General features: G+C 35.9%; 1 protein-coding gene and 1 long non-coding RNA gene across 2 annotated transcripts; one reads left to right on the forward strand and one right to left on the reverse strand.

Annotated features, from left to right (window-relative positions):
• Nucleotides 1-805: 805 nt before the first annotated feature.
• Nucleotides 806-21,594, reverse strand: LOC144978226 (signal recognition particle 19 kDa protein-like). Its single transcript, XM_078924019.1, has 5 exons — nucleotides 21,399-21,594; nucleotides 7,621-7,696; nucleotides 6,294-6,365; nucleotides 3,610-3,721; nucleotides 806-3,286 (listed from the first exon to the last, which is right to left on the reverse strand). Exons 1-5 carry the CDS (start codon nucleotides 21,470-21,472, stop codon nucleotides 3,153-3,155), a joined length of 468 nt encoding a protein of 155 aa, XP_078780145.1. The 5' UTR covers nucleotides 21,473-21,594; the 3' UTR covers nucleotides 806-3,152.
• Nucleotides 8,523-10,588, forward strand: LOC144978227 (uncharacterized). Its single transcript, XR_013646488.1, has 3 exons — nucleotides 8,523-8,736; nucleotides 9,334-9,487; nucleotides 10,517-10,588. It is a non-coding gene; the product is annotated as an uncharacterized LOC144978227 (long non-coding RNA).
• Nucleotides 21,595-27,039: the final 5,445 nt, after the last annotated feature.

The raw sequence follows: 27,039 nt of genomic DNA on the forward strand, positions 1-27,039 counted from the left end.
TTGAGTGACATTATCAAAAGCGATGTGATCAAAGCTGGCGGATGGTTATACAACATCAAAGACCAGTGACTGGTCTACAAGGCCTATCATATTCGTGGGTATGTGTGATTTGAGTAGGAGGAGCTATCTTGACTTTGCTGATGACAGACTGGTGGACAATTGAAATTAGAATTGTCTTTATTCAGCAGCCAATTGGAAATGGGCAATTGTAAAAAGCTGATTGGACGCTCCATGGAAAGAAAACAGTTTGAGGGACATGAAAGGAAATTGCCGGAGAGCGTAGAGTGGGGAGGAGTAAATTATATTGAATGAATGATAGTAATTTGGGACGTTGGGAAGTTAAATAAAACTCTCGGAGGCGATGTGTCAATTCTTTGGCCGCAAATGATTCAGTAAAATTCTTTATTCTTTCTTTCTTTCTTTTTTTTTTAATTTCCTTTCTGACAGAGTGGACATATAAAGGCGAATTCCAATGTTTTTTTAAACGGGCATTTCAAAAGCTATTTTAAAGAGAAATTATTGCGTTTTTCCAAAATTAGCAGGCGTTTAGGTGATAGCCACTATATTATTTTCATGAAAATGATCATTATCATCATCATCGTCATCATCATCATCATCATCATCATATTATTATTATTATTATTATTATTATATTATTATTATTATTATTATTATTATTATTGTTATCCTTATTATTATTATTGTAATTATTATCGTCATCATCATTACTATTATTATTATTTATTATTATTATTATTACTATTATTATTATTATTATTATTATTATTTATTATTATTATTATTATTATTATTATTATTATTATATAGTTTAGATCTATACAAACGTCAAAGGAATGCATATAACATATCTTTTCCTAAGAATTGTCAATTGCCATTACTAAAACCAGTTCCTTTTGATCATTTGATCAACAAACCCCTACAATTCGGTGACCATGCATTTTTTTTATTACTGTCAAAAAAGGATATTGCTGCACAGGTGAGCGGATATCTCAACAATGCTTCATTACAAAACGACTTTGATTATATATTTCTACTCTGTGAATATTGATAATCATTGCAGTATTTCTAATTTATTTGTATAAACTCAGATAACTATGTAATTTTTGATTATATCGTTTGAAGTAATTAAAATTTCTGACCCATTTTTATGGTTATTACCTATAAAATCTAATCCCAAATGATCTACTAAAGTTATATCAAATAAAAGTATGTAAATCACTAGTTATGACTCTAAAATATCTTATTGCAACATCTAATAGCATCTTTTCTACGCTACTTTGAATTTGAGAAAAAAATCATCAAAATAGGAAAAATTGCTCAGTCGCCCTTTCGGCACAGGCCGTGACTCACCATCTGTTATGAACTCGCGTCCGGCAAAATTTACCTGTCGAACTAAAGTGAAAGCAGTAAACGGCTGTGTACAGATGCTCGATCCCCGGCCATCGTCATCTCGTACTCTTAACCAATAAAAAAAGCTTTTTCCACCCATTCAATGAGATCGTTTTGTTACCGACCAATCAGAACGCATGTTTACTACACTGCGTGGAATCATTTCTAAATCACAGCGAAAGAAGTTTATCAGTGGATGGAACTCTCAAGGGTCCATAAACCTTCCCTGTTAGATACCTGTACTGAGGTCAGTGGAAGTTAACTGATATCAGGCAATGCCATTTCCAATGGGGTCAATTATGGATATTTATGGTTATATAATATGCTGGAATAGCCGGGAAAACAATAACAGATCTTTCACTTTATTATTTTCATTTGAAAAATCAGTTGCTTTTCTAAATGTCAGTCCAAATTTGATATTATTGTGGTAAATACCCATTTTTTTTAAAAGTTTTTTTTAAATATCGCAAGATGTGGATCTAGTAATTTAAATGCTTGTAAAGTTTGCTTCACTTAAATAAAAATGTCAGTATTCATCATCAGCAGTATCACGTGAACTTTGATTAAAATCAAAACTAAATGTGTGCAGCATTATCATATTGGCACTTGATTTTCTTGATTTATTCTTAGTTTTGTTAAATGGTGTTCGAGCACTGCTTATGATCAAAACAATGACAATACATATGGAGAGTGAAAGCATAACTGATATACCCTTTTTAAACAGGAGAAATACACATTCTAACGTTGTTGGAAGGTGTCTTCTCTCAAGCACTGGTCCACGCATCCCATAGTTATGTATTCTCAGGTCTCACCACACACCCCATTTCTGCCATTTTGAAAACCACAGAATAATGACACCCATGGATAACGACATAATTTTCAGGTCCCGGGCGATGTCATTATCCAGGGGTTGCACTGTATTTGTCGTGTTGCATTATGTTCCAAATATTCTACCGCAATAGACCATCTACATGAAAATAAGAAAGCATAATGCAAACTGCTCACCACTGTTATGATGGCTTTCCTGGATATAAATATTTTGCAATAGGCTTCTAAAATATTAACCAAAAAAAAATGTCATTTAACGGACACAGTAAGTGAAAAAATAAAATAGTAATTATATTGGTTCTCCTTTGTTTTTCTAATAACAAATTGCTTACAAAATGATGTTATTTTAAATCAAATTATCGCATAACTTCATTACTATCATTGAAATCATTGACAGAAATAAAAGAATATCAGAGAGGAAGCTTTTGATGCCAACAACACCTGTTCTAATAGTTCATTCACAACATTTCAATTATTCCTAGCATTTCAAACAACTACGAAATATGTCAATAAACCCTTTCTCGTGGCATTGTTTTCGCCTTCCTTGCATGACCTGACCCGCTGTGATAATCTTCAAATTTTGTTGTTGTTTTTGTTAGGTACATAATTTTAACAGCTACAATTAAAAGGTCATCACTTCACAGGGATGATTTTAACAATGACCATGGGCAAATTAAACTAACAGCCGGTAACAGGTGATGAAAATTTAGAACAATGCTTTTGTGTGATCTTAAGCATTATATTCTATCCCTTCATTGTATAAATAGACTTTTGGATCCCCACTGTGCAGGATAAAAGAAGGTCAAATGTATAAATCAAGTGAATCTTGCTTACAGCATTAAATTTTGAAAATCACATATTTTCATCCATCAAAATAAATAATAAATCAATTTAACTCTTCATTAATTTTCCTATCACTTGCGTCCTTTCTTCTTTTGACTTTTTGATTGCGTTGTAGAAGCTTGCTGACTGTGACTTGACTGAGCTTGTCCTTGTCTTGATTTCAATTTGGGAATCATTTCAATAAGATAAAGGTAAACAGACATGCCTGCAGATTTGAAAACAGAAAGGAAGAAAAAATAAAGGGTGGGGGATACAATCAATCCACCTTTAGTGCATTGCTAAGACTAAGCATTATACAATCAGAATATTCCCTGCATTTAACCCATTCTCTCTTTTTGCTATGTAAAAGAATTTGTCAAATCTCACTTAGAAACAGGGAAAAAAGGAAATGAATATCTCACTCAGAAACAGAACAAATAATCAGAGGCAAGAAAAAAGTAAAAACAAATTAAATTAATAAATATAAATAAATAGTAAGACTTAACTCTTCAAATTAAGATAGGAAGTGGGTGGACAATAAACACTTACGATCTTTAAACTGAGGAAGACACGGGGTGCCATCTTCATTTCTAAGCTGTACTCTCACACGGCCTCGATATCTAATGTCTTTGGGTTCCTGCTCACGGGAATACACTTTGTTCTGGTTTTGAAGAAACAGGCAATATGACAATAATAATAATAATAATAATAATAATAATAATAATAATAATAATATTAATAAAAATAATAATCATTAAAATAATAAAAATAATCATAAAAAATAATAATAATAATAATAATAATAATAATAATAATAATAATAATAATAATAATAATAAATAATAATAATAATAATAATAATAATAATAATAGTAATAATAACAATAATGATAATAATATTAATAATTTAAAAAAAGAAATATTAGCAAATGGAAAGTGATTGCCACTGTGATACCAATAATATGGATTTTAAAATACTTTTTCCAATATCACAAGCAAATAGTTACAAATACGAATGATTTTTTTTTTAACGCACACCCCATCCCCACCCCCTTACCCTGACCAAAAAAAAGAAAAAGAAAAAAAAAAAAGAAAAAGTAAACAATAACAATCTCCACACACTTGCTTCAAGTTTGTTGTGGGGAAAGAGGAGGAGGGGGAAATGGGGAGAAAGGGCTCTTTCATCCTCTCTCCATAAATCAGTGATGCCAACAGAAAAAAATGAAGAAGGAAGAAAATGATCGACGTCTCATCATGCCCCCCCAAAAGGCGGGCTCAGGCTGCTGAAGACAGCCTCCTACTAGGGGGGTGCGGGGCATGCCCCCCCCCCCCCCCCCCCCCCCCGGAAAAAATTTTCTTTATAGTGCCAAAATAAGGCTACCTGGTACTAATTCCCATGAATTTGGGAGCATTTATTATCCATTCAAAGATCAGGTGAAGGAGTCATAAAACACATAAAACTTTTTTTTTTTTAATCTAATGTATATATAATGCAGTTATATTTTTGATATGAAAATGTGTAAAATTAAGCTTCGTTGTTTCAACGATTCGCTAAATTATAATTTCGGGTTTTTTTGGGGGGTTTTTTTGCGAATGGAGGAAAAGAGGAAAAAAGGGAGGAATCTCCAAAAAGGAGGAATTCCTCGAATCCGCGGAAGATTGGCATCACTGATAAATGCTAGTTTGTGTCGATAAGCACCAGTGTGAATGTGTCTGCGTGCAATGAACTGTCGCTGAATGTTTCATGGATATACAATCACAGACCTGCCAAATTGAAAGCTTCAAACTTAGTAATTTTTATGTCAATTTTTAGTAATTTGACAAGGAAATTAGTCATTTCTGAAATCTGTACGAACAACCACAATTTGACATTGATGATTACTTCAACATTACATCATCATGCTTATGCCTGTAGAAATGCTTTATTATTATTTATTGTCACCATCATCATCATTATTATTATTGTAGTTATATTAATATTATTATCTTCATCATCGTCATCATCATCATTATTATTTTTATTATCCTTATCATTATCATCATCATTATTTAAGTATTACTGAGAATTTAAAATTCGTAATTTTCCATAAAATTTCATATTTTCGTAATTGGCCATGAAATTTGTCTAAAATTCGTAAAAATACGAAAAATTCATAAGATTCGGCAGGTATGCAATCAGCGCCTTCTAAGAGTCTTTTATAATCCCTAACTGTTAACAGCACACACAAGCTATCTCCATAAATACCTAACTCCACTTTTATCCTATCCAAATCATTATATGCGTCCACCTATTGCAATTAAACTAAACTATTGATGGATCATCTTGTTGTTATACACTGATTATCCCCAGCATACCTGCCAACTTGTAAATTTGATGTAATGATGATAATGATGTATCTGTGAGATAATGATGTGAGGTAATGAAGATGAGATTGTCTTTGTGATCGATGATGTTGAGGTGGTAGAGGAACAGAGACAATGATGGTTGGCAGTAATTGGGATAATGATGCTGTGGTTCTGGCATTGCAATGTTACAGTGGTAGTGATGAAGATGTTGTAGTAGTAATGGTGGTGTTTGATATTGAGAATGTAGTGGTAGGGTGTTGATTAAATGCTGGTGGTTGTAGAGCTCTTTGGGTGACGTTGATGATAATGGTGCTGTGAAGTGGTGGTTTTTACAGTGATGATTCTGTAATTGTGATGATGGCGATGATGATGACATGGCGATTGATGTAGTGATAATAATGCTGTAGTGGAAGTATAGATATTGATTATGCCTTTATTGATGATGGCTGAGTTGATGTAGTAGGACTACTTGTGGTGATAGCTAATATAATAATGCGATAGTGATGATACAGGGGGTGGTATGATGATGCTGTACTATATTTGGAGATGATGATGATTAACTGATTTTCCTTACTTATCCCAGCAAATTCGAGATGACTTCCATTTTCCTAATCATTCTCTCCTTATCAGGATGGAATTTTAAAAATTTCTAACAATTTCCTTGACTTGTATGACCGAGTGGGAACACGACTTCTCTACTTTTTTTTTTTCATCATTCGAATGAACATAAACTAAAATGAATGACAGCTTAGTGATGCCTTTGTGACTTGGAACAAACGATGACTAAGATTGATGCAAGTGAAAATTGAGACAGGTGGAACATTATGAAACTTGTTCAATTTGAACCACCTTTTTTTCCCCCCCCATTGAATATTCATCAAACTCACCTCAACTCCTAAGGTGAATCCTGCAGCTGCACAAATATCTCGAATTTCTTGACAAACAGGATTGTCCACAGCCTAGAATTGGTGAATAAAGGATAGGAAAAATTATGTTTTGTGCAATTTCATCAAAAGCAGCTGTTTTAAAATTTCTTATTTTATTCGTGTATATTTATTGAAGAGTTGAGACATGTTCATTTATCTCTTTTTTTTTTTTTCAATTAGTCTATGAGACTTTATTATTTATTGTTGCATCATGAGTACTCTCCCTCAAACTAGACTAGATGTTTTTTTTTTTGTTTGTTTGTTGCTTTAGGTCTCTTCCAACACAATTGAGGTTATATGAGAGACCGCTGAAACAAAAAAACAAGCAATCTAACAAAGATAGTACAAATGTAAATCAAAATCATAATCTAAAGATATCATAAGCTAAATTATAAATAACCAAGAACAAACAGGCAGAAGATTTACAGAAAAAAAAATATCCCCTGTCAAAAATACAATCACAAACCAAAGAAGCAGGATAGGCTAGTAAAGAGAAGAAGAAACGACACCACCATAATATTTATAACCATAATTATTTCTAAGAGTAAGCTCCGATTTGTCAGTCGAGGATCGTAAATTACTATTACTATTTGGTACATATATTTCTAAAATGCTTTTAATGTAGTCAGGTGCTTCATCATTTATGCTTTTAAAACAAAACAGACCAATTTTAAAAATTATTCTTTCCTTGACAGGCAGCCAGTACAGCTCATACAGAAAAGGCAGGGAGTTTGCCATTCTCTTTTGTCTTGTCACTAATTTAGCTTCACTACTCTGTATGACCTGCAGGTGTAAGATTTTATCATGGCTTACGTGAGATAAAAGGCAATTGCAATAGTCTAGATGTGATAAAACAAGAGTTGTGACGAGTTTCATTGGTGGCTGCAAAACAGATAAATTTTCGCATCGGATGGCCGGCTGTAGCTGGAACTTTCATGGTTGGCCTAGAGTTATTATATACAAGTGTAATCATGACAAGCTGATGAGTATTTAGAATCTCGATTATATTAAATGCAAGATAATAAATCATTTAGACCTTAATGTCAATATTAGTAGTAGTAGTATGGCTACACCTCCAAATTCATTTCGTCAACCCAGCTCTGAAAGTCCTCCTCCGCCCAAAGGACGGTCCCACAGTCACCTTCAAGTTTAATGTCAATATTTACGAGATAAGTAAACATTCAAATTCAATCAAAATGGTGCATTTCAAACTGACAAAAATGGACAAGATTAAAAGTAGATTAGAATTATTGAAGAGAAAAATAAATACAGATGATAATGATATTACCTTTGCTTTTGGGACCCTGCGACCTTCCTTCAAAGTTTTCTTTCTGTTCAGATAGGCTGGGTAGATGCATATCCATCTTAAAAGAGAAAAGTTACAATAAAAATGTGCATAGGTAAAACCCAAGAGTTTTATGGCTTATTCCATGGATTATATTTATCTTTGCTTATGGCAATTTCCAATCACAACTTTCTTATGGGCTAGGTGGGTGGCTCATTGTGGCTTAATCTACATTAAATGACAATCAAATTCAATTCTGCAGTAGAGATGATGATGTGGTCGTGGTTGTTGTAGTAGTGGTAGTTGAGATGATGATGTGGTGGTGGTTTTTTTGTAGTAGTGGTGGTGTTGTTGTAGTAGTGCTGATATATTTAATGTGGCAGTGGTTGTTGTAGTAGTGGTGGTAGAAATAATGATGTGGTGGTGGTGGTGGTTGTTGTTGTTGTTGTTGTTGTAGTGGTGGTAGGAATGACGATGTGGTGGTGGTTGTTGTAGTTGTAGTAATGGTGGTCGAGATGATGATGTGATGGTAGTTGTTGTAGTAGTGGTGGTAGAGATGATGATGCGGTGGTGGTTGATGCAGTCGTGGTGGTATTTATAGATGATGTGGTGGTGGTACACCAAAATATCTGCGATATTAACGAAGTTATGCATCTTTAATTGAACTTGAACCCCCCTAAACGGGAACGGCAATTTCCAGTCACAACTTTCTTAATGGGCAAGTTGGGTCACAATTTGACTCCCACTGCCACTCCGACTCCACTGCTGCTGCTCACACTTCACTAAACTGAATTTAAGTTTAAAGTAAGTCAAGTACGGTCTAGATAGCCTTTTCCATATTTATAAGGGAGTGAGTATTTTCCGCCGGGCGGAAAATAACCCTTTTTTCTTATTCTCCGCCGGGCTTATCCTAGGGTCTTGTGACCCCCGGTCGTGTCAAAGGTCACATCCGGTCGACCGTGGCGCCAACCGCGAAGCCATGATTGTTTTGTTCGATTGTCAATGGTTGTGACTCTTGATTTCCAAGCACTTTTTCATCTTATTTACAATTGCAAAAATGCAGTTAACCAATTGCAGACTGAGACTGATACCATTTTTCTTCGTCAGGATTCTGTAGAGGTAAGAATTTGACTTTTCTTCTTTTTGTTTTTGTTTTTAACAAGGCTCAGACTCAGGACAGTGAAGTGTATAGCGAGCAATGTCGATGGCGATATGAGTATGAGGAGATAGATGAATGAATGAGAATGTAATTGTATTGCAATAACAACACGCCTTGCCGACTGTCACGTGTGCCATGTGTTCTGCATTCCAATGTGATCTTTATGGATTAATCCTTCGTTGATTTTACTTCTAATATTGTGTAACTGTGTGCATTGTAACTGTAACAACTGGGCAGTTTTCAGCAGCAGTAGAAGCGGTGACACAATTTTTAGAACTTTGGAGTGAAATTGAGATGCCTCATGATGATGATAATGACAATGATATAAGATATACAGTACTGTAATGAAAAACGATATAATTTTAACCATTACTTTTTTAACAAATTTATTTATTTATTTATTTATTTATTTGTTATTTATTTATTTATTTATTTATTTTATTATTATTATTATTATTATTATTATTATTATTATTATTATTATTAACTTAAACAATGACATTGGTATGTGCCATTTTCACTGCAGTGAATTTAATTTTTTTTTTTTTCATTGACAGCTAACATGAAAGAGTCCAGTTGACGGTACTGGTACTGGTGTCCTGACAATCAAGAAAGACAGCTGGCTCAAGATGTGTTGTGGCAATCTTGTTAATCAGCAAACCATCATCTGTGCCAGCAGAGCAGAGTATCTGCATGCACTTTTTGAAACTGGTTAGTAATGCTTTGAAATCTTCATGTAGCGCCTTACATTTTTATTGCAGAGATGCCAACCAGTACAGGTTTCCCGTGTTCTGTACGGTTTTTCTTCCGAAGTACGGGCATACGGTTTTATCATGAAAAATACGGGATTTGGTTGAAGTGAAAAATCCACGAAATTACGATCACAACATGAAAAGTGTTTTCATGCAGAAGAGCTTTCATTGTCGATACTGAATTTTGTGAATCTTGCCCAGCCTAGTGCTATATAACTATGAGTAATTCACTGCCCTTTTTCGAGTACGAGTTAACGAAGTCCGATTCGACCTTTTCGCGTTGATATCGATTTCTGCACTGCGCAGTAAATACAGGTTTTTGTCCTAAAATACAGGTTTTTGGTCTTGAAAATATGGGTTTTCAAAAGGCAAGGTTGGCATCTCTGTTATTGGTGATCAATACAGGACGCTCGAGCATTGGAATTTCGAACAAGTCGGGACCATGCCTGTTTGTTCGAGATTTCCGTGTTTTTGAGTTTTCCAATTAGAGTAATTTACACAGGATTTGAGGGAGGTAAATGTGGGTGGTCTTGATAAAATTCGTATTATAATTATAATCATAACTCCCCATTATTATGAACTCTGTAGAGAGTCGATAGTGAGACTGCAATTTCCTTTTCTGTGTCAGTTCAACACAATCAATTAGTGGGGAAAAAAATTCAACAGATCGCAAGGGAGTGTCCACTATATGAACGAAGTAAAGGGATTAAAATTGGGAATTGTACCAAGTTTGAGATTTTTGTGATTTCGAGATTTGCATGCTCGAGTATAAATGCTCGTTAATCTAAATGATAGTTTGTTGTCAAGAGTTTTGTCCTGTATGGTAAAGCCAATGAAATTTCAACTGTGTTGGTGATGGTGAGAATGATGGCCATTTAAAAAAAATTGGTATTGACAAATTCAATTTATGACAATGATTTTGATTATATAGACCTTTCCGAAAATTGCTAACGAAATGCCTCTTTTCTATTTCCATTTTTCAAACCAGAGCAAGATCAACCATCTTTGTGGAACTTCAGACAAAGCGGTTGCAAACAAGTGGTGTTGAATTTTCCTGTATGGGAGCGTTCACATATTACGTCATCAGCTAGGGGGGGAGGGGGGGTCTACCAAATGTTGACATGTGTTGACATGGGGGAGGGGGGGGGGGTCAGACCCAAGATGATGTCATCAAAACATAGGCAAATTAAGCCTATTTCAAAGTTTGTTCCTTTCAAAACGGCTAAAGATAAATTGCTATGATGAGTATTGCCCATCTCTCAAGAAACTATATGGGAAAGGGGTATCACTTCTCAAAAGGCGAACTTGCCCTAAATGTTCATTGTATCACTCCTCGATCACAGCAATGAAAGACCATTCACGAAAATGCGGCATACATGAAGAACAGCAAATGGGAGAAAATGATGACGATGAAGATGAAATTGATGATACTATTTATAGTACATTGCCAGAGGTCCAAGGCAGAAACATTTTTGAATCAATTAATTTTATGTTTGGAAATTGAAACAGAAATTCATTCCACTAAAAGACTAATATGCTATAAAATAATTTGCCTCCTATACTATTTTAAATTACACTTTCTGAATTTTTTTAAATAGCACCTGCACCAAGTAGCCTAATTTAAATAATGTTTGTTAGATTTTATCTTTGCAAATTTAAATTTTATGTACCCATTGTATCGTAAAACATAAATTATCAACAGTTTCTGAAATTAATAAAATGTCTGAATGTGTTTTATCAAACGTTGATAATCAATGTTTATGGTTTGAAAAACGAATAATAAATATTGTGAAATTAAAGTTATCTTTTAGTTTTTATTAAATTAGATGACGTCATCATCTGTTGGGGGGGGGGGGTCAGGTCAATGATGACAAGTGATGACTTGGGGGGGGGGGGGGGGGGGGGGTCTAAAAAGGGCAAATTTTTGATGACGTAATATGTGAACGCTCCCTATTGAGGCGAAAGAGAAAAAATTTTCTGGGAGTTTGCGAAAGCAAATTGCATTTGATTTGGAGCTAAATCTATTTTCGCCATTTACCTTTTTTTTTGTCTCAAATAGATTTGATTTTGTAGTTCAAATTGATTAGATACTTATCTCACATGCAGCATTTTAAAAAATAAAAACATGAGGGTAGTGCGTCATATCATATTAGTTTTTGTGATTACAGTGATGAATTCGTAAGATATAAATCATATTTGACCACAATAGTGTTTAAATTTTTCAGCATTTATTTTCTTAGGGAATGGGTTAGCGAATCATTTATACGTTTTTTAGACAGATCAATCTACACAATTTTCGTGTTTTCTTGTCCTATGATGGTCATTATTTTGAAAATTTTATGGATCAGCTTATGTCAAATAAGTCTTTTCTCAAATGTCCGTTTTGCATCATTTTCTGATTTTCTAAGAACCATATATGTCATTTTCCTTTAGATTATTTTCAAATTTATTCAGAATATTTTTTATGATGTGTTTTGCATCACGATGGAAACATTTCGGGGTAAATTAAAATTTAGAAGTTTTTTTAATTTTAAAAATTAATTTTTTTCCTGTCGATCCGCACCACAATTTCAGCCGAAATTAAAAAATATTGTACAGCATTTCTTTCTAGACAATTTTTTTTTTTTATTAGAAATTGATCAATTTACAATATTTGACTATTCTCTTGTTCCATATTGATTATACTTTGAAATTTTGATGGACGTTGTCTGCAAAATTAGCTTGTTTATCAAATTAATAAAGACATTTTGTTTTTTTTCTCAAAATATCATTTTCAGATTTTCTGACATTCATAGCTGGATTGCTTCCCATCAGATTGTATACCAAATTTGGTCAGAATCTTTCGTATGATGGGTATTGCATCATGATGGATTTGGTTTTGGGCTAAACTAAAATTTAGTAGTTTTATGAATTTTTAAATTGGATTTTTTCTTGTCGTTCCATGCCAAATTTTCAATCGTAATCGAAAAACAATTCTTTAAATATATTTTTCAAGACTTGCTAAGCCTTTCCATCGTGATGTAGCTCTTGTAGGGAACATTGTGTGTAAATTTGGAAGATTTTGTTGGTGCATCAGTGTCGGAAATTATTTTTTTTGTGGGGTGGGTGGGGTTGGTCTCATTTTAGCCTATATTGTCTTGTGTCATTGAAGACATTTAAATATATTGAGCTTTTTATATAGCGCAATATCCACTAAATGTGCTCAAAGTGCTTTACAAGGGGGCCCTGGTCAACAGCAACGCTTGTTATGCGATATTACAATTTTTTTGGACAGAGACAATACTGTTAACAGCCGGGTACTCCTTTTACACCTGAGTATGTTGAGAGAATGTGAGTAAAGAGCCTTTTCCAAGGACTCAACTATGCGCCGAGCGAGGTTTGAACCCAGGACCTTCCGATCCGAAAGCGTCTGTCATACCATAAGACCACATAGCCACACATTTGTTTTTAGCTTTTTTCTTCTTTTTTTTGTGTGTATGTGTGTTAATCATCAAATTAGACCTCCTACCACCTGAAATAACAGGGGAATACCAATATTGGCACTGCGATAAAAAATGGATTTTTGACTACTGGTTCTCCTTTAAGGTGAAATATTTCCTAGCTCAGATGAGGGTTTGTTTTAAGCGGACTGTAGTGCGTTCCAACGTGAGATAATTTTTTTTTTTCATAATAAAATGTATTCACTGCCAGTTGTGACATATATCATATAGGTTGACTGCTTAGTTCTGATCTCCAGTGCTATTACATACTTGAGTACCTATCATCAGGCCTATTACACACTGAGTCCCTACCACCAGCGCTATTAGTCATTGAGTCCCTACCACAAGTCCTGTGAGTCACTGGGTTCATACCACTACTGTTAGCCACTGAGTCCCTACCTCTAGCCCTATTGGCTACTGAGTCCTCACCACCAGCCCTGTTGGCCTTTGAGTCCATACCAATACCACTCGCCACTGATTCCTTACCACCAGTCCTGTTAGCCACTCAATCCATACCACTAGCCCTGTACTGTTAGCCACCATAGAGAATACAGGACTCCTAGTCTGTGTTAGCTACTAAGTCCTACCACTAGCCCTGTTAGTGTTAGCCACTGAGTCCTACCTCTAGCCTGTTAGCCACTGAGTCCCTCCCACTGACGTGCTAGCCACTGAGTCCCTACCACCAGCCCTATATCTGACATGGCGGTTTTTTGCAAAAAAAAAATCCCAAATTTTGCGAGCTAAAAAACCCAGCAAAAATTTTGCAAAAAGTTGCGATTAATTTTCCTAAAAACCCATAATTCGTTCATGAAAATGAAAGGGTTTCACGGTGCTTGCAACAAATGTAAGGTCATATCAGCGTCAGTTAAAAGGAAGAAAATGGGATCTAGTAATAAGTTCTAGAATTACAATTAAATTACCCAAGAAAAAGGAAGAACACGCTATCAGTGTACTTATTTTGAGATTATCTAAATGCTTCATCCTGACACAAGAACAGGTCCCCCAATGATGATAATGAAAATTTGTCAAAAAGGAGGAAAATCTACCGGCCCGTCAGTCAAGCCCAAATCTAATGCAAATATAACATAGCTATTCATAGTTATTTAATATATTATTAGTCCTAAAGCACTTCTGATCATTAGACACATCCTGACCTTTTGCAAATATAATTTAATGAATTGTCATTTCCAATTACACATTTTAGAGGCCTATAACTATAATGTCGCCCTCCATATCATTATCAAGTTATTGTTATTATGATAAACTTTTGGCCAAAAGACAGGAGGTATTTGTACATAACAAACCCGGTTAGTGTCTGTATTATTGCAACCTTGTGATGATGCAGCATATAAATAAGAATCTTTAATTAATTGCAAAACAAATTCCATCAACAAATCAAATTTAAATTAGCCTTTAAACAATCATTTCTTAAATCGATCAGCCTAACTTATTATCTCTCTATTACCAAATGATATCTATAAACATAAAATGAAGATAGAAGGGTGGCTGACTGAGAGAGAAATATGGATATGAAAGAAAGAGGGAGAATTGATGAATTTATTTTTTAAAAATTGTTTTATAATTAGACACAAGTTGTATTGAATGAATACTATTAACAAACTCAGAACAATCAAACAAAAAAATGAAAAAGGAAGAAAAATAAAGGACAGGCTTATAAAACTTATAAAATCGTCAAATGTACTATCATGCTACAGCTAAAAGGTACATTTACACCCATTTGCTCCATCCCCTTCCCTTTCGATCATCTTCTCATCCATGGCCACCATGTGTCTTGTGCTACTTTTGATTTTGACATTTGGCGCCAGTGTGTCTAGACTTACGTCATAAATAAAGGAGTGTCACCAAAATTCATGCAACTGAGTAGAGGTGTCAAAAAATGATAGAAGGCATATTTTTTTTCGTGAACTACCACAAAAAAAAAGGTTTGACATGACAATAACAATGGAGCATTAATGAATAAAAAATGGCGGAAATATAACAAACCCGACTTGTGTCTGTATTATTGCAACCTTGTGATGATATAAGAATCTTTAATCAATTGCAAAACATATTCCATCTACAGAGCAAATTTAAATTAGCCTATAAATTTAAACAATCATTTCTTAAATCGATCAGCCTAACTTACTATTATGTATATATTATCTCTCTATTACCAAATATCTATAAACACAATATGAGATAGAGGAAGGGTGGCTGAGAGACAAGCATGGACATGAGAAAGAGAGAGAGAGAGAATGCAAGAATACTTTGTGAATTTATTTTTTAAAATTGTGTTATAATTAGACACAAGTTGTAATGAATTCTATTAACAAATTCAGAACAATCAAACAAATACTAAATTAAAAAGAAGAAAATCTTTTAAAAGACGCTTATAAAACTTATAGAATCGTCAAATGTACTATCATGCTACAGCTAAAAAGTACACAAATATTTACACCCATTTGCTCCATCCCCTTCCCTTTCGATCATCTTCTCATCTATGGCCACCATGTGTCTTGTGCTACTTTTTACATTTGACGCCAGTGTGTCTAGACTAACGTCATAAATAAGGGAGTGTCGCCAAAATTCATGCAACTGGGCAGAGGTGTCAAAAATGATAGAAGGCATATTGTTTTTTTCCCCCTGAACTACCACTTAGCGGGAAATGTTTGACATGACAAAAACAACGGAACATTTATGAAGAAATCCTAAAATCCCAGATTGTCATCACTGGTCCCCACTAAATATTTTAAAATTTATTTATTTATTTTATTTTAGTTTTTTTTTTTTTTTTTTTTTTTTTTTTGTGCAAAACATTGCAAAGTTTGCGGCCGCAATGCAAATCAGGGATTTTTTTTTGCGGCCAGCAACGCGGCCGCAAGCGATGCAAAAAAACTGCCATGACAGTATTAGTCACTGCGACTGGTCCCCACCACAGGCCCTATTGTCCACTGAGCCCCTACAGCCAGCCCTATTAGCCACTGGATCCTTATCATCAGCTCTATTAGCCAATGAGTCCCTACTAGAGGATATTCTAACTGTTCTATTATATTTGGGTTTATTTACAGGTACTATATTAAGTTAAGCCTGTTTCTGTATTGTTGATCAATAAAGAATATTGAATTGCAACAAATACTTAGTTATTTACCTACCACCAGCCCTATTAGCCACTGAGTCCTTACCATCAGCTCTATTACTATTACTATTAGCCACTGAGTCACTACCGCCAGCTCTATTAGCCACTTAGTCCCTACCACCAGCCCTATTGTCCACTGAGTCCCTACTACCAGCTCTATTAGCGACTGAGTCCTTACCACCAGCCCTATTAGCCACTGAGTCCCTGTTACCAGCTCTATTGTCCACTGAGACCTTACCATCAGGTCTATTAGTAATAGCCAATGAGTCTCTACTACCACCAGTTCTATTAGCCACCATCCTATCAATAATATTAGCCACTGAGTCCCTACCGCCTGCTCTATTACTAAAGGCCACTGCATCCTTACCATGATGGGGAGGGGGGGGGGGGGTATTTGACACAAAGTAGAGTACCCACTGAGGCCCTACCACCAGCGCTATAGACACATAGTGGTTATTTGTTCCAATCACAGTACAGACGATGTGTAACCTTTAACGTGTCGTGAACGGATTTCCCAATCTCGTTCACGATGTGTAAAATAAGGAAAAAGTTCAGAAAAAGTCTCCACCGACGTATATGGGCGGTTAAAAATGCTCTAAAAGCACATCGGGAATCGTCCCGGTACAGTCTAATTCTAAAACATAGTATGGCGGATCGGATCTGTCAGATACAAACGATAGGCAAAATAGTAGATCTAGAATTAGGCTTGGTGTCGAAGAGAAAGGAATGAAGGGTGTCACAAGCTTTTATAGGATAGACACGATGACGTCACGTTTACGCGGGAGACAGTGAAAAAACACAACATGAAGATTACTCACAACAGCCTGATTGAGACACGACAGTCATACCATAACAAAGCACTTACAATAACAACATAAACTTATCACAATAATCAGTCACATAAAATCTTCCCCACAAATGTTTGTAGTCTGATTGAGCAACACTAGTGAGAACTAATCACACAACTAGCAGTGAGAAAGAGCAGAGTTAAGTCAACTCCCTTCATTCTCCAAATTATTTTAGTCCGGCAAGCTTGAACTCTCAAATTTACTGGTTAATTACCCACTGATTCTCTACCGCCACCGCTATCACCCACTGATTTCCTACCATCTACCGCCACCGCTATCACCCACTGATTCCCTAATAATAACGAGGAAGGGGGGGGGGGGGGGGGCAAATAACGCCCAGATTATTTACACTACACCACGAAGGTCAGAATATGGGAGTCCGCTAAGTCTCAAAGATCAACTTGAAAAACCCGGCGGAAAATAAGCAAATTTGTTATTCTCCGCCCGGCGGAAAATAAAAAGAAGGACTATTTTCCGCCCGGCGGAGAATAATATACCTGGATACCTGGATACCTCTGTATAGAGCTTTTAGACTTGGTGTAGTCTCCTTCGCTCCTCCTCATCTATTAATGATTGGACCAATTTTTATAATTGAACTTGTTTCCTAGGGTGTTGCTTATCTCCAACTCTGCTTTGAATTTATTCAAATTTTTTGCTGATACTGTGGTTTCTTGTAGTTTATTCCAGTTATTTACAATTCTAGATGAAAAAAAGTTCCTTCTTTCATTTGTTTTAAAACGTTCTTTTTTCAGTTTCTTGCTGTTTCCTCGTGTCTGAATGTTCTTGTTTGGTTTAAGGAATCCTGCCTCTACCCTGTCTATTCCCTTTACTATTTTATATGTTTGGATCATATCTCCCCTTCTTCTCCTGTAATCTAAGGTCGGGAGATTTAATTCTTTCAATCTCTCACAGTATGTTTTGTCTTTCAGGTGTGTGATAAGTTTTGTTGCTCTCCTTTGCACTCTTTCCAAACAGTCTTTGTCTCCCTCAAACTTCGGATACCATATGCAGTTAGCATATTCCAGCTTTGATCTAACCATAGTCTTGTAGATGGTAGTCATGTGTTTTGTTTTCAGATTCTTGAAATTTCTTTTCACTATTCCGAGTGTTTTACTAGCCTTAGATTGAACATCTTTAATTTGCTTCTTGAAGTTTAGCTTCCTATCAATAAATACTCCTAGGTCTTTTTCCCCATTGGATTTCTGCAGGGGTTTTTCTTTCATTATATAGTTTGCTTCTCTGTTGTTTTTTCCTAGGTGAAGAACTGCACATTTATCTACATTGAACTCCATCTGCCATATTTCGGACCATTCTTCAAGCTTTTTCAAATCTTGTTGTAAGGTGTTTCTTTCTTCTTCTGTATTAGCTACTCCATAGAGCTTAGTATCATCGGCAAAGATTTTACATTTAGATGATAGATTGTCTGGCAAGTCATTGATAAAATCAGGAAGAGAACTGGTCCCAGTACACTTCCTTGTGGAACTCCACTTGTTACCAGTCTCTCTGTTGATGCTGTTCCATTCACTATCACTTTTTGTCTTCTATCTTTGAGGAAATCTCGGACCCATTTGACTGTCTGATCATTAATTTGATACTGTTCCAATTTCCTGATTAGGCGCCAGTGTGGAACTTTGTCAAATGCCTTTCTGAAGTCGAGGTATATGACATCTAAATTGTTGCCTAATTCCAGGTCTCTCGTCCAGTCATCCATTGTTTCAAGTAGGTTTGTTACTGTAGACCTTCCCGCCATGAAACCATGTTGATCTTTGCTGAATAGTTTGTTCTTGGTCATATGATCAACCATTTCTTCTCTAATCAGCTGTTCCATGAGCTTGCAGACGACAGATGTCAGGCTCACTGGTCTGTAGTTTTCTGGATTTTTTCTGTCTCCCTTCTTGAATATGGCTGTGATGTTAGCTTCTTTCCATTCCCTTGGTAGTCTTCCTTCTTTCATCGACTGGTTAAATATCTTGGTTAGGGGTTCTACTAGCTGCTCTGCTAAGTTTTTTAGGATGTAAGGATGAAGTTTGTCAGGTCCAGGTGATTTACTCTCCTTTAGGTTTTGTAGTCTCTTCATTACTCTCTCTTCAGTAATCGGCCATTGTGTAGTATCTATATTACTTGTTTTAGCAATATCTGGCAAGTTTTTCTGGTTCTCCACTGTAAAGACACTTGCAAAGAAGAGATTTAGCACCTCTGCCTTGTCTTCATCTTCAGATGCCCAAGTGCCATCTTCTTTTTTTATGTCACAGGTTCCCTGTCTTGTCTTCATTTTACTGTTTACATAACTCCAGAATACTTTAGGATTTTCTTTCGTTTCCTCTGCTATCTTGTTCTCATACTTTTGATGCGCTTGTCGGACTATTTTAGTAGTTGCGTTTCTCACTCTTTGTATTTGTCCCAATCCTCTTCCTTTTTGCTTCTAGAGTATCTTCTATTTACTGCCTTCTTCTTCCGTAATGCCCCTCTCACTTCCTGCGTCATCCAAGGTTGATTTCTTCTCCCAACCCGGTTCCCTCTGCTTTTCGGGATGTTTTTCTCGAAGCATTGGTTAAGTACTCTGGTAAATCTACTCCAGTTGTTTCCTACGGTGTCCTCGATTAGTATTTCCTCCCATTTTATATGCCCCAGTTCCTCTTTCATACTCTCTAGATCAGCCTTCCTATATCTGAATGTCAGTTTTTCATCTACAGTCTCTGATGTCGCCCTCAGTTTTAGGAATATGGTCGCATGGTCGCTTTTTCCCAGTGGGTGGCTCAGTCTTAAGTCGATTATGTCATTTTCTTCCTCCATCAATATCAAGTCCAATACGTTGGGCTTTTGGTTTTTTCTCTGTCTCGTGGGTTCTTTTATTATCTGTTGTAGGTAGCAATCTTCAATGGTTTCTATGAAACTTTCCTCCAGGCTTCCCTCTTTTGGTTCGTCCATCCCTTTCCACTCCAGTTCCGGCATGTTGAAGTCTCCCATAATAATTATCTCTGAATGCTTTTTTTGTGATGCTCTCCTTATCATCTCCAACATTCTCTCATTATTTTCTCCTGTGCTATTTGGGCTCCGATAAATCACTCCTACTAGTATCTGACTTTGTCCAGTTACTCCAATCGAGCACCAAGCGCTCTCCCTAAAGTCGTGATCTGTGAGTTCCTCTATGGGGTTAACCTTGAGGTTCTCTCTCACCAATAAGTATACTCCTCTGCCGGAAGTTTCAAAATCTCTGCTAGCTATTATAGTGTATCCCTCAATACCTAACTCTGCTATGGTTGGGTGTGTTGTTGCATTCTTTGGCTTAGCTTCTGTTATTGCTATTACATCTGGATCTTCTTCTTCTGCCATAGCCTTTAGCTCCTCTCTCTTATTCATCACACTGTCTGCGTTCGTGTACATGAACTTCAGGGTATTTTTCATATTCACGTGCTGCCCCTCCTTATCATTTACTGGTACTTCTCTTTTTTGAATTTTCTTGTTGTCTTCGAGTCCTTGCTCAGAAACATTTTGGGCAATTGGACTGACACGTTTCCAATATAGTCATTCCTCATCCCAATCCCAGTCATTTCCTCCAACATCGCTGTCTCTCTTTCTTATTTGTTCACTAAACTTCTCCCTGAAAATGACCCTTTTCTTATATATGACTACATCTTCCCCTGCTTCTCGTCTTCTCTTCAGCTCCTCTCTTAACTCCTTGGCCTGCTCTCTTTGCATAATTGTTTGGTCTGCTCCAATATACACCTTTTGTAAGCATTCCCGTTTATGGTCTTTCAACTGTTTGCTGTTCCTAAGAGCAGTGTTACGCTGATCCGTTGACATCAGACTTATTTTCATGGGTCTTGGTCTATCTTCTCTTCTGCCCAATCTGATCACTTGCTCTATAGGGTTGAGGCTGTCTTTGTTTCCATGAACCTGCAACTCTTTGAGTACCATTTGGGCTTTTCTTATATCTTCCTTGTTGTCGCCATCTTTAGCTTCTGGTATGCCATACATAATTACATTTTTCACCCTCTTAGCCCTTTCATTTCTCTCCTCTTCTAGTTCCAGGTTCTTTTTCACCATTGCCTGCTTCTTCTCCTCAGTTTCATTGATTTTCCTCATTTCATTTATATCTTGTCTTACTCTATCTGACTTTTCTTCTGTACTTCTCTTGAGTCTCTCCTTAATCTCACTCACCTCAATGACATTTTGATGTATATAATCTGAGACTGAGTGGCGCCTGTTATGGAAGTTCTTCCCTGGGAATAATGATCAATTATCTCCATCTTCAGCCAAAGCCACCATTCACCATGTCTCCATATCCATATTGCCCATTGTTGTATGACAGATCTCAGATATTGAATTGAATTTGATTAATTGCGTTATACAGATACAACACGTATTTGCAATAGCTAAAAATAAAAAGGACGAAGCAAAACTTACCTTTCACGGTCAGTATGTTTAAAATCGTTGTTCCATGGTCGAGCTTGGCTCGGAACATTTGCAGCTGATGCCATACTGATACTGGTCAGGTATTGATGTTTTTTCTGGAAAGCGAACGTCAACAACGAGAATTTGGTTTTTTATTTATCAAAACTTTCTCCTGCAAAAGTGATTACCTATTATCGATTACATTTGAGAACCATGGGAAGTAAGTAATGAAGTCAACATCCGCATCCGCCCAGACTTCGGGCTCAGTGTATTGCCAGCTTGGCATTTCTCACTTGTTTTAAAGATGCTGTGGAGTGGGTTCGGTGTTGGAGCGACAAGCTATGATGATGACTTGTATAATCAGTCGTTTAAACACACACACAAAATTATGTTTATTGTAAAAATCGGTGCATGAAATGGCCTATGGTCCGTAAATAAATAATAAATTTAAGTTATCTTCTTCTCCTCCTCCTACCTCTTCCTCTTAGTAGTAACCCTTGATTAGGGAATAAACCTCACTTGTAATTGTGATTAGTGCTTTGTAATGAGTGTGTCTCATTAAAAGTGAGGATATGGCAGTGGTTGAGGACAGTTTGTCGCAGAACTGCCGGAATTTGACAAGGAGGGCTCTGCGATGGAAACCCCAAGGAAAGAAGAAGCAAAAAGCTAGAGGTGCCTAAATGAGCCACTAAAATGGAAAGATAAAGGGAGTAAGTGTGACTCATGTATAAGGGAACAACACAAAACAAACGACGTTTAGCCTTTGGCTTTTTCAAGTAAACACGATATATATATATATATATATATATATATATATATATATATATATATATATATATATATATATATATATATATATGAATGCGGAGAATTTTCCGGTAGCATTTCATTTCAAATGCATTGATTTTATTCTTATCGCTTTGTGTGATTGTCCATGATTCACATCCATGTAATGCTGTTGGAAATATGCATGTGGTAATATTTTCATTTTCAGTTGGATCCTTTCACTTTTCCATAATGTTCATAAAATTATTTTTGTCAATTTTGTTTGGGCAAGTGCCTTTGGATATCAGGATTCGATTTTACATCTGCCTCTATTTTTTCCCCAAAATATAGATACAAAGCTGTTGATACTCTCCAGTTTTCCTCAATTAACCACAATTTGAAGTTTTGGACTTTTTTTCAACGTCCATCACTTTGGTCTTTTTAGCATTTAGGAAGTCTTTGTCCTCACTATGTTGTTTTACGGATTGCACTAGCTTGTCTTATCCAGAAGGTGTTGTTGACAGGAGTGCAGTGTCGTCAGCATATCTCAAATCCAAGATTGGCTTGCCATTTGATTTTGGTGCACTGTTCAGTCTCATCATCAATAATAATACTACTACTACTAATAATAATAATAATAATAATAATAATACTTTATTGCATCCCAAAAAGGAAATGTTTTGTACAGACGTGTTATAATTTACACAATAAGATAAAAATACAATGGAAATAGGATGTAGCCTATATATAAAAAAGGAACAGCTCCATAACCAGAGCTGCGCTTTATAATATGAATAATTTCAACACTGTAAAATAGTTAACACTGTCACTACAAATTGAAAATTGAAAAGATTGCAGAACAAATAAATTAATAAATTAATATTTACATTTTTTGAAAGTAAAAATGCGAAATAATTATATAAAATGATTATTGCTTGATGTTATAAAGCCTATACTGGACGGCAGAAAAGATTTTCGGTGGCTCTCTGTTTTCGTTGAAATAGAGAAAGGGCGACCACTTCTTTCTGACATAATACTGATGGTCTTAGTGGATGATACTGGTCATTTAATATTTTAGTTATTTTATTTATACAAAATTTCTCGTATAAAAGATCTACATCGTCAACATCATTTATATAGCGTTTAATGGATTTTTTAATATTTGAATTTATTTTGTTCCTTTCCAGTGCTAAGCAATTGCCTCCCCAAGCTGTTATACAAAATGACAAAACACTTTCGATTACTGCTCTATAAAATAATGTGCAGAGGGTTTTATCTATTCTAAACTGAGAGCGTTTTGATAAAAAATATGTACGTCTGCACATCTTATGCCTAATTATTTTCAAGTGTTCATCCCACTTGAGCCTGTCATCAATTGTTACACCAAAGTATTTGTAGTGAGGAACTCGCTGGACGAACTGGTCCTTTAATTTTAACGGTTCTATCGGTTCCTTCACTCTCCTAAAGTCAATCACTAGCTCCTTTGTCTTGCTTATGTTAAGCTCAGGTGGTGGGCATCACACCAAGACACAAATCTATCAATTTCTTGCCTATAAGCCACTTCGTTGCCATTTGTTATGAGGCCTTGAAGAGCGTTGTCATCTGCAAACTTTATTAAAGGGACACTCAGGTTTTGACTTCTACAGTCTTTCGTGTATATTTTGAATAATACAGGGGACAATACACAACCTTGAGGAGCACCAATATTTGTAGTTATACAGGAAGATATGTTTTGTCCTAATTGAACATATTGTGCTCTATCCGTAGAAAATTCGAGCACCCAAGCAATTATATACTTGTTTAAATTCAGACTAGTCAATTTTTGAACAACCAACTGAGGTTGCATTGTATTGAACGCTTAAGAAAAATCTGCAAAAAGCAATCTGCAATAGCTCTTAGCGTGATCCAGATGCCTGTAGATGTTGTTTGTAAACAGCAAAATGGCATCCTCTACGCTACGTCCTAGTTTGTAAGCAAATTGATGACTATCACTCAATGGCATAAACTGGTTCCTAATTTTAACAAGAACAAGTTTTTCTAAAGATTTCATGACTATTGAAGTCAGTGCAACAGGTCTGAGATCATTCATAGATTCAAGTTTTTCTTTTTTTTTTTGGAACAGGAATAGTTTTTGAAGTTTTCCAAATTTCAGGGATAGAAACGCATTGGAGGGACCAGTTAAAAATATGTGTATAAATGGGGTAAAGCTGATGGGCACATTCTTTTAATAATTTTCCTTTCAATCCATCCGGCCCAGCAGCCTTCCTCTCGTTTAGTTTCGAAAATACGATTCTCGTTTCTTCTTCACTGACCTCAATAGTCATTTCATCATCCAAAGCCCTGTCTAATTTATGTTTTTCATTTTCAATATCAAATTTGTTTGCTGTGTCGAAACGTGAATAAAATTTATTTAGAGTGTCAATTTCGATATCTCCTGATATAATCGTGGGCTTTGGATTATAGTTAACAGCAGTTTTAAGCCCCCGCCACGTATCCCGTATATCCCCAGAAGAAAAGCATTTTTCAATTTTATTTTTGTACTTGTCTCTACAACTAGATATTACTCTCTTTATCTCTTTTTGTTTTGTTTTCAGATATTTTTTGTTTCCACTAGTAAAGAGAATTTTCTTTTGGTTCAATAAAAGTTTTAGATCTTTTGTTATCCAAGGCTTGTTGTTAGGACAATATTTTATTTCTTTTTTACAAGACACTAGCTGTTCACAGAATTTTAAATACTCACTCTCACAGTCATTCAGCTCATCCACACGATCACATGATTCGATAAAAATATTCCAGTCAGTGCATTCAAAACAACCACGCAACTCCTCACACACACTTTCGTTCATGACCTGAACACACTTCACTCCTGGCTTACAACGTTTGATGACAGGGCGATATATAGATAGTATGCAGCTGACGTCACACAGGTCTTTGTTATTGTTTTTTGCCATCCGCGTTTATGAGTAATGCTCACTGAACTGTATTAACCCGACTATAAACGTTCATGGATACACACAGTTTTGTGTGTTGGTCCGTTATACTTCCGGATGGCAATGTTATGAGCTTCTTAGCCAAGCGCATACTATCTATAGATAGTTCAAAGATGACGTCACTCAGGCCTTTGTTATTGTTTTTGCCATCCGCGTTTGTGGGTTGTTCTCACTAAACTGGATTAACCGGACTATAAAAGTTCATGGTTACACAGAGTTTGTGTGTTGGTCCGTTATACTTCCGGATGGCAATGTTGTGAACTCCTTGGTCAAGCGCATTCTATCTATAGGTAATAATAATAACATATTGTAGTCCGATGAACCGAGTGGAGCTCTTGGAAAACATTAAATTAATTTATAGGACTTGTCAACATTACAGAAAAATAGGTCGAGGGTCGATTTGTCACGAGTAAAGCACTGAACAAATTGTGAAAGTCCAGGAATTATTATATTATTACAATGATTAAAATCGCCAGTCACAAGAAAAACACAATCAGGCGATTTGCTTTTTTCATTTTCCACATGACTTATTAGAGTTTCCATGGCAACATTTGCATCAGCACTGGGGGGGAATGTAAACTGTCGTGATGTTGACTTTAGAAAATTCTCTAGGTAAGTAATATGGCCGTGCACCCACTGTCAAAAGTTCAATGTTGTTGTTCGAAATTGACGAGATATTATTTATATTGTTGGGGTGACACCAATTATTGTTTATGTATACGCACACACCACCGCCCCGTTTTTTTGTTTGAACTGTCTCTATCGGTCCGGTGTAGAGAATAGTTGTCGATTTCGACGACAGATGATGGTGTGTTGGGTGTCAACCAGGACTCTGTTATACATATAATAGAGGCTTGTATTTAGATAGTTCGAAGATGACGTCACTCAGGTCTTTGTTATTATTTTTTGCCATCCGCGTTTATGAGTAATGCTCACTGAACTGTTTTACCCCGACTATAAACTTTCATGGATACACACAGTTTTGTGTGTTGGTCCGTTATACTTCCGGATGGCAATGTTATGAGCTTCTCAGCCAATCGCATACTATCTATAATCGCAGCAATGACGACACAGTGAGCACAGTTCATCAATTTTATTTTATTTTTGTACAATGACCCCTCGTGATAAATTCAGTGTAAAGGCTGAAAGAGAATGAGACAGGATGCAGCCTTGCCTCACTCCCCTTTTGAATGAAACCATGTGGATAGTCCATGTTCAAGACAAATAGAAGCAGACTGATTTAGGTATAAATTCCAGATCCGGTTCACAATTGTGTAATGGCAGTTCATTTCTTTTAAATTGTCAATCATTTTTGAGTGGTTCACATAATACATACTCACATTTGATATGGAAAAAAAAAATGAATGCGCTTTCCAAGATTACAAAGGCCTTAAACAAAATTGAACAAGGCAGAGAAGTAAGATGCGGCTTTGTAGTTGTGTGGTATAACACTCATCTACGAACTGATAGGTCCCTGGTTCGATTCCCGTTCGCGACGAGTCCCGCTTGGCGGCACAAAGTTTTGTCCTTGGGAAAAGGCTTTCTATTCATATTCTTTCACCACACTCAGAAGTAAAATGAGTACCTGGTCAATAACAGCGTTGTATCTGTTGAAAACAATGCAATAAAGCATTACTAATGTCATGTCTCGTCTTATAGGGACATATTAATATTAATTGTTGCTTTTGGCTTGGGCCGCCGTGAAATGATTAATACATTTGCTTGGAACCCCGCTTTGAGCATATTTAGTGTATATAGCGTCTATATATAGGTAACGTTTTGTGTTATTATTTCATTTATTGATTTATGTGTTTATTTATCTATCTATTTATTTTGGCTATTTTCCACCCAGTTTTTTTAAAAAATCACTTTTTGGCTTCCTTACAGAAAATTACCTG

The sequence above is a fragment of the Berghia stephanieae genome, chromosome 8 (assembly GCF_034508935.2).
Source record: "Berghia stephanieae isolate SIO BIC M18660-M18661 chromosome 8, UCSD_Bste_1.3, whole genome shotgun sequence".
Lineage (NCBI taxonomy): Eukaryota > Metazoa > Mollusca > Gastropoda > Nudibranchia > Aeolidiidae > Berghia > Berghia stephanieae.

Excerpts from the sequence above, each read along its gene's own strand:
- LOC144978226 (XM_078924019.1), bottom strand. The coding sequence starts at position 21,472 with ATGGCATCAGCTGCAAATGTTCCGAGCCAAGCTCGACCATGGAACAAC. Across the intron at positions 3,722-6,293 it reads GATTCACCTTAGGAGTTGAG|AACAAAGTGTATTCCCGTGA; the intron begins GTGAGTTTGATG and ends CTTCAAAACCAG. Across the intron at positions 3,287-3,609 it reads TCTTCCTCAGTTTAAAGATC|GCATGTCTGTTTACCTTTAT; the intron begins GTAAGTGTTTAT and ends TCAAATCTGCAG.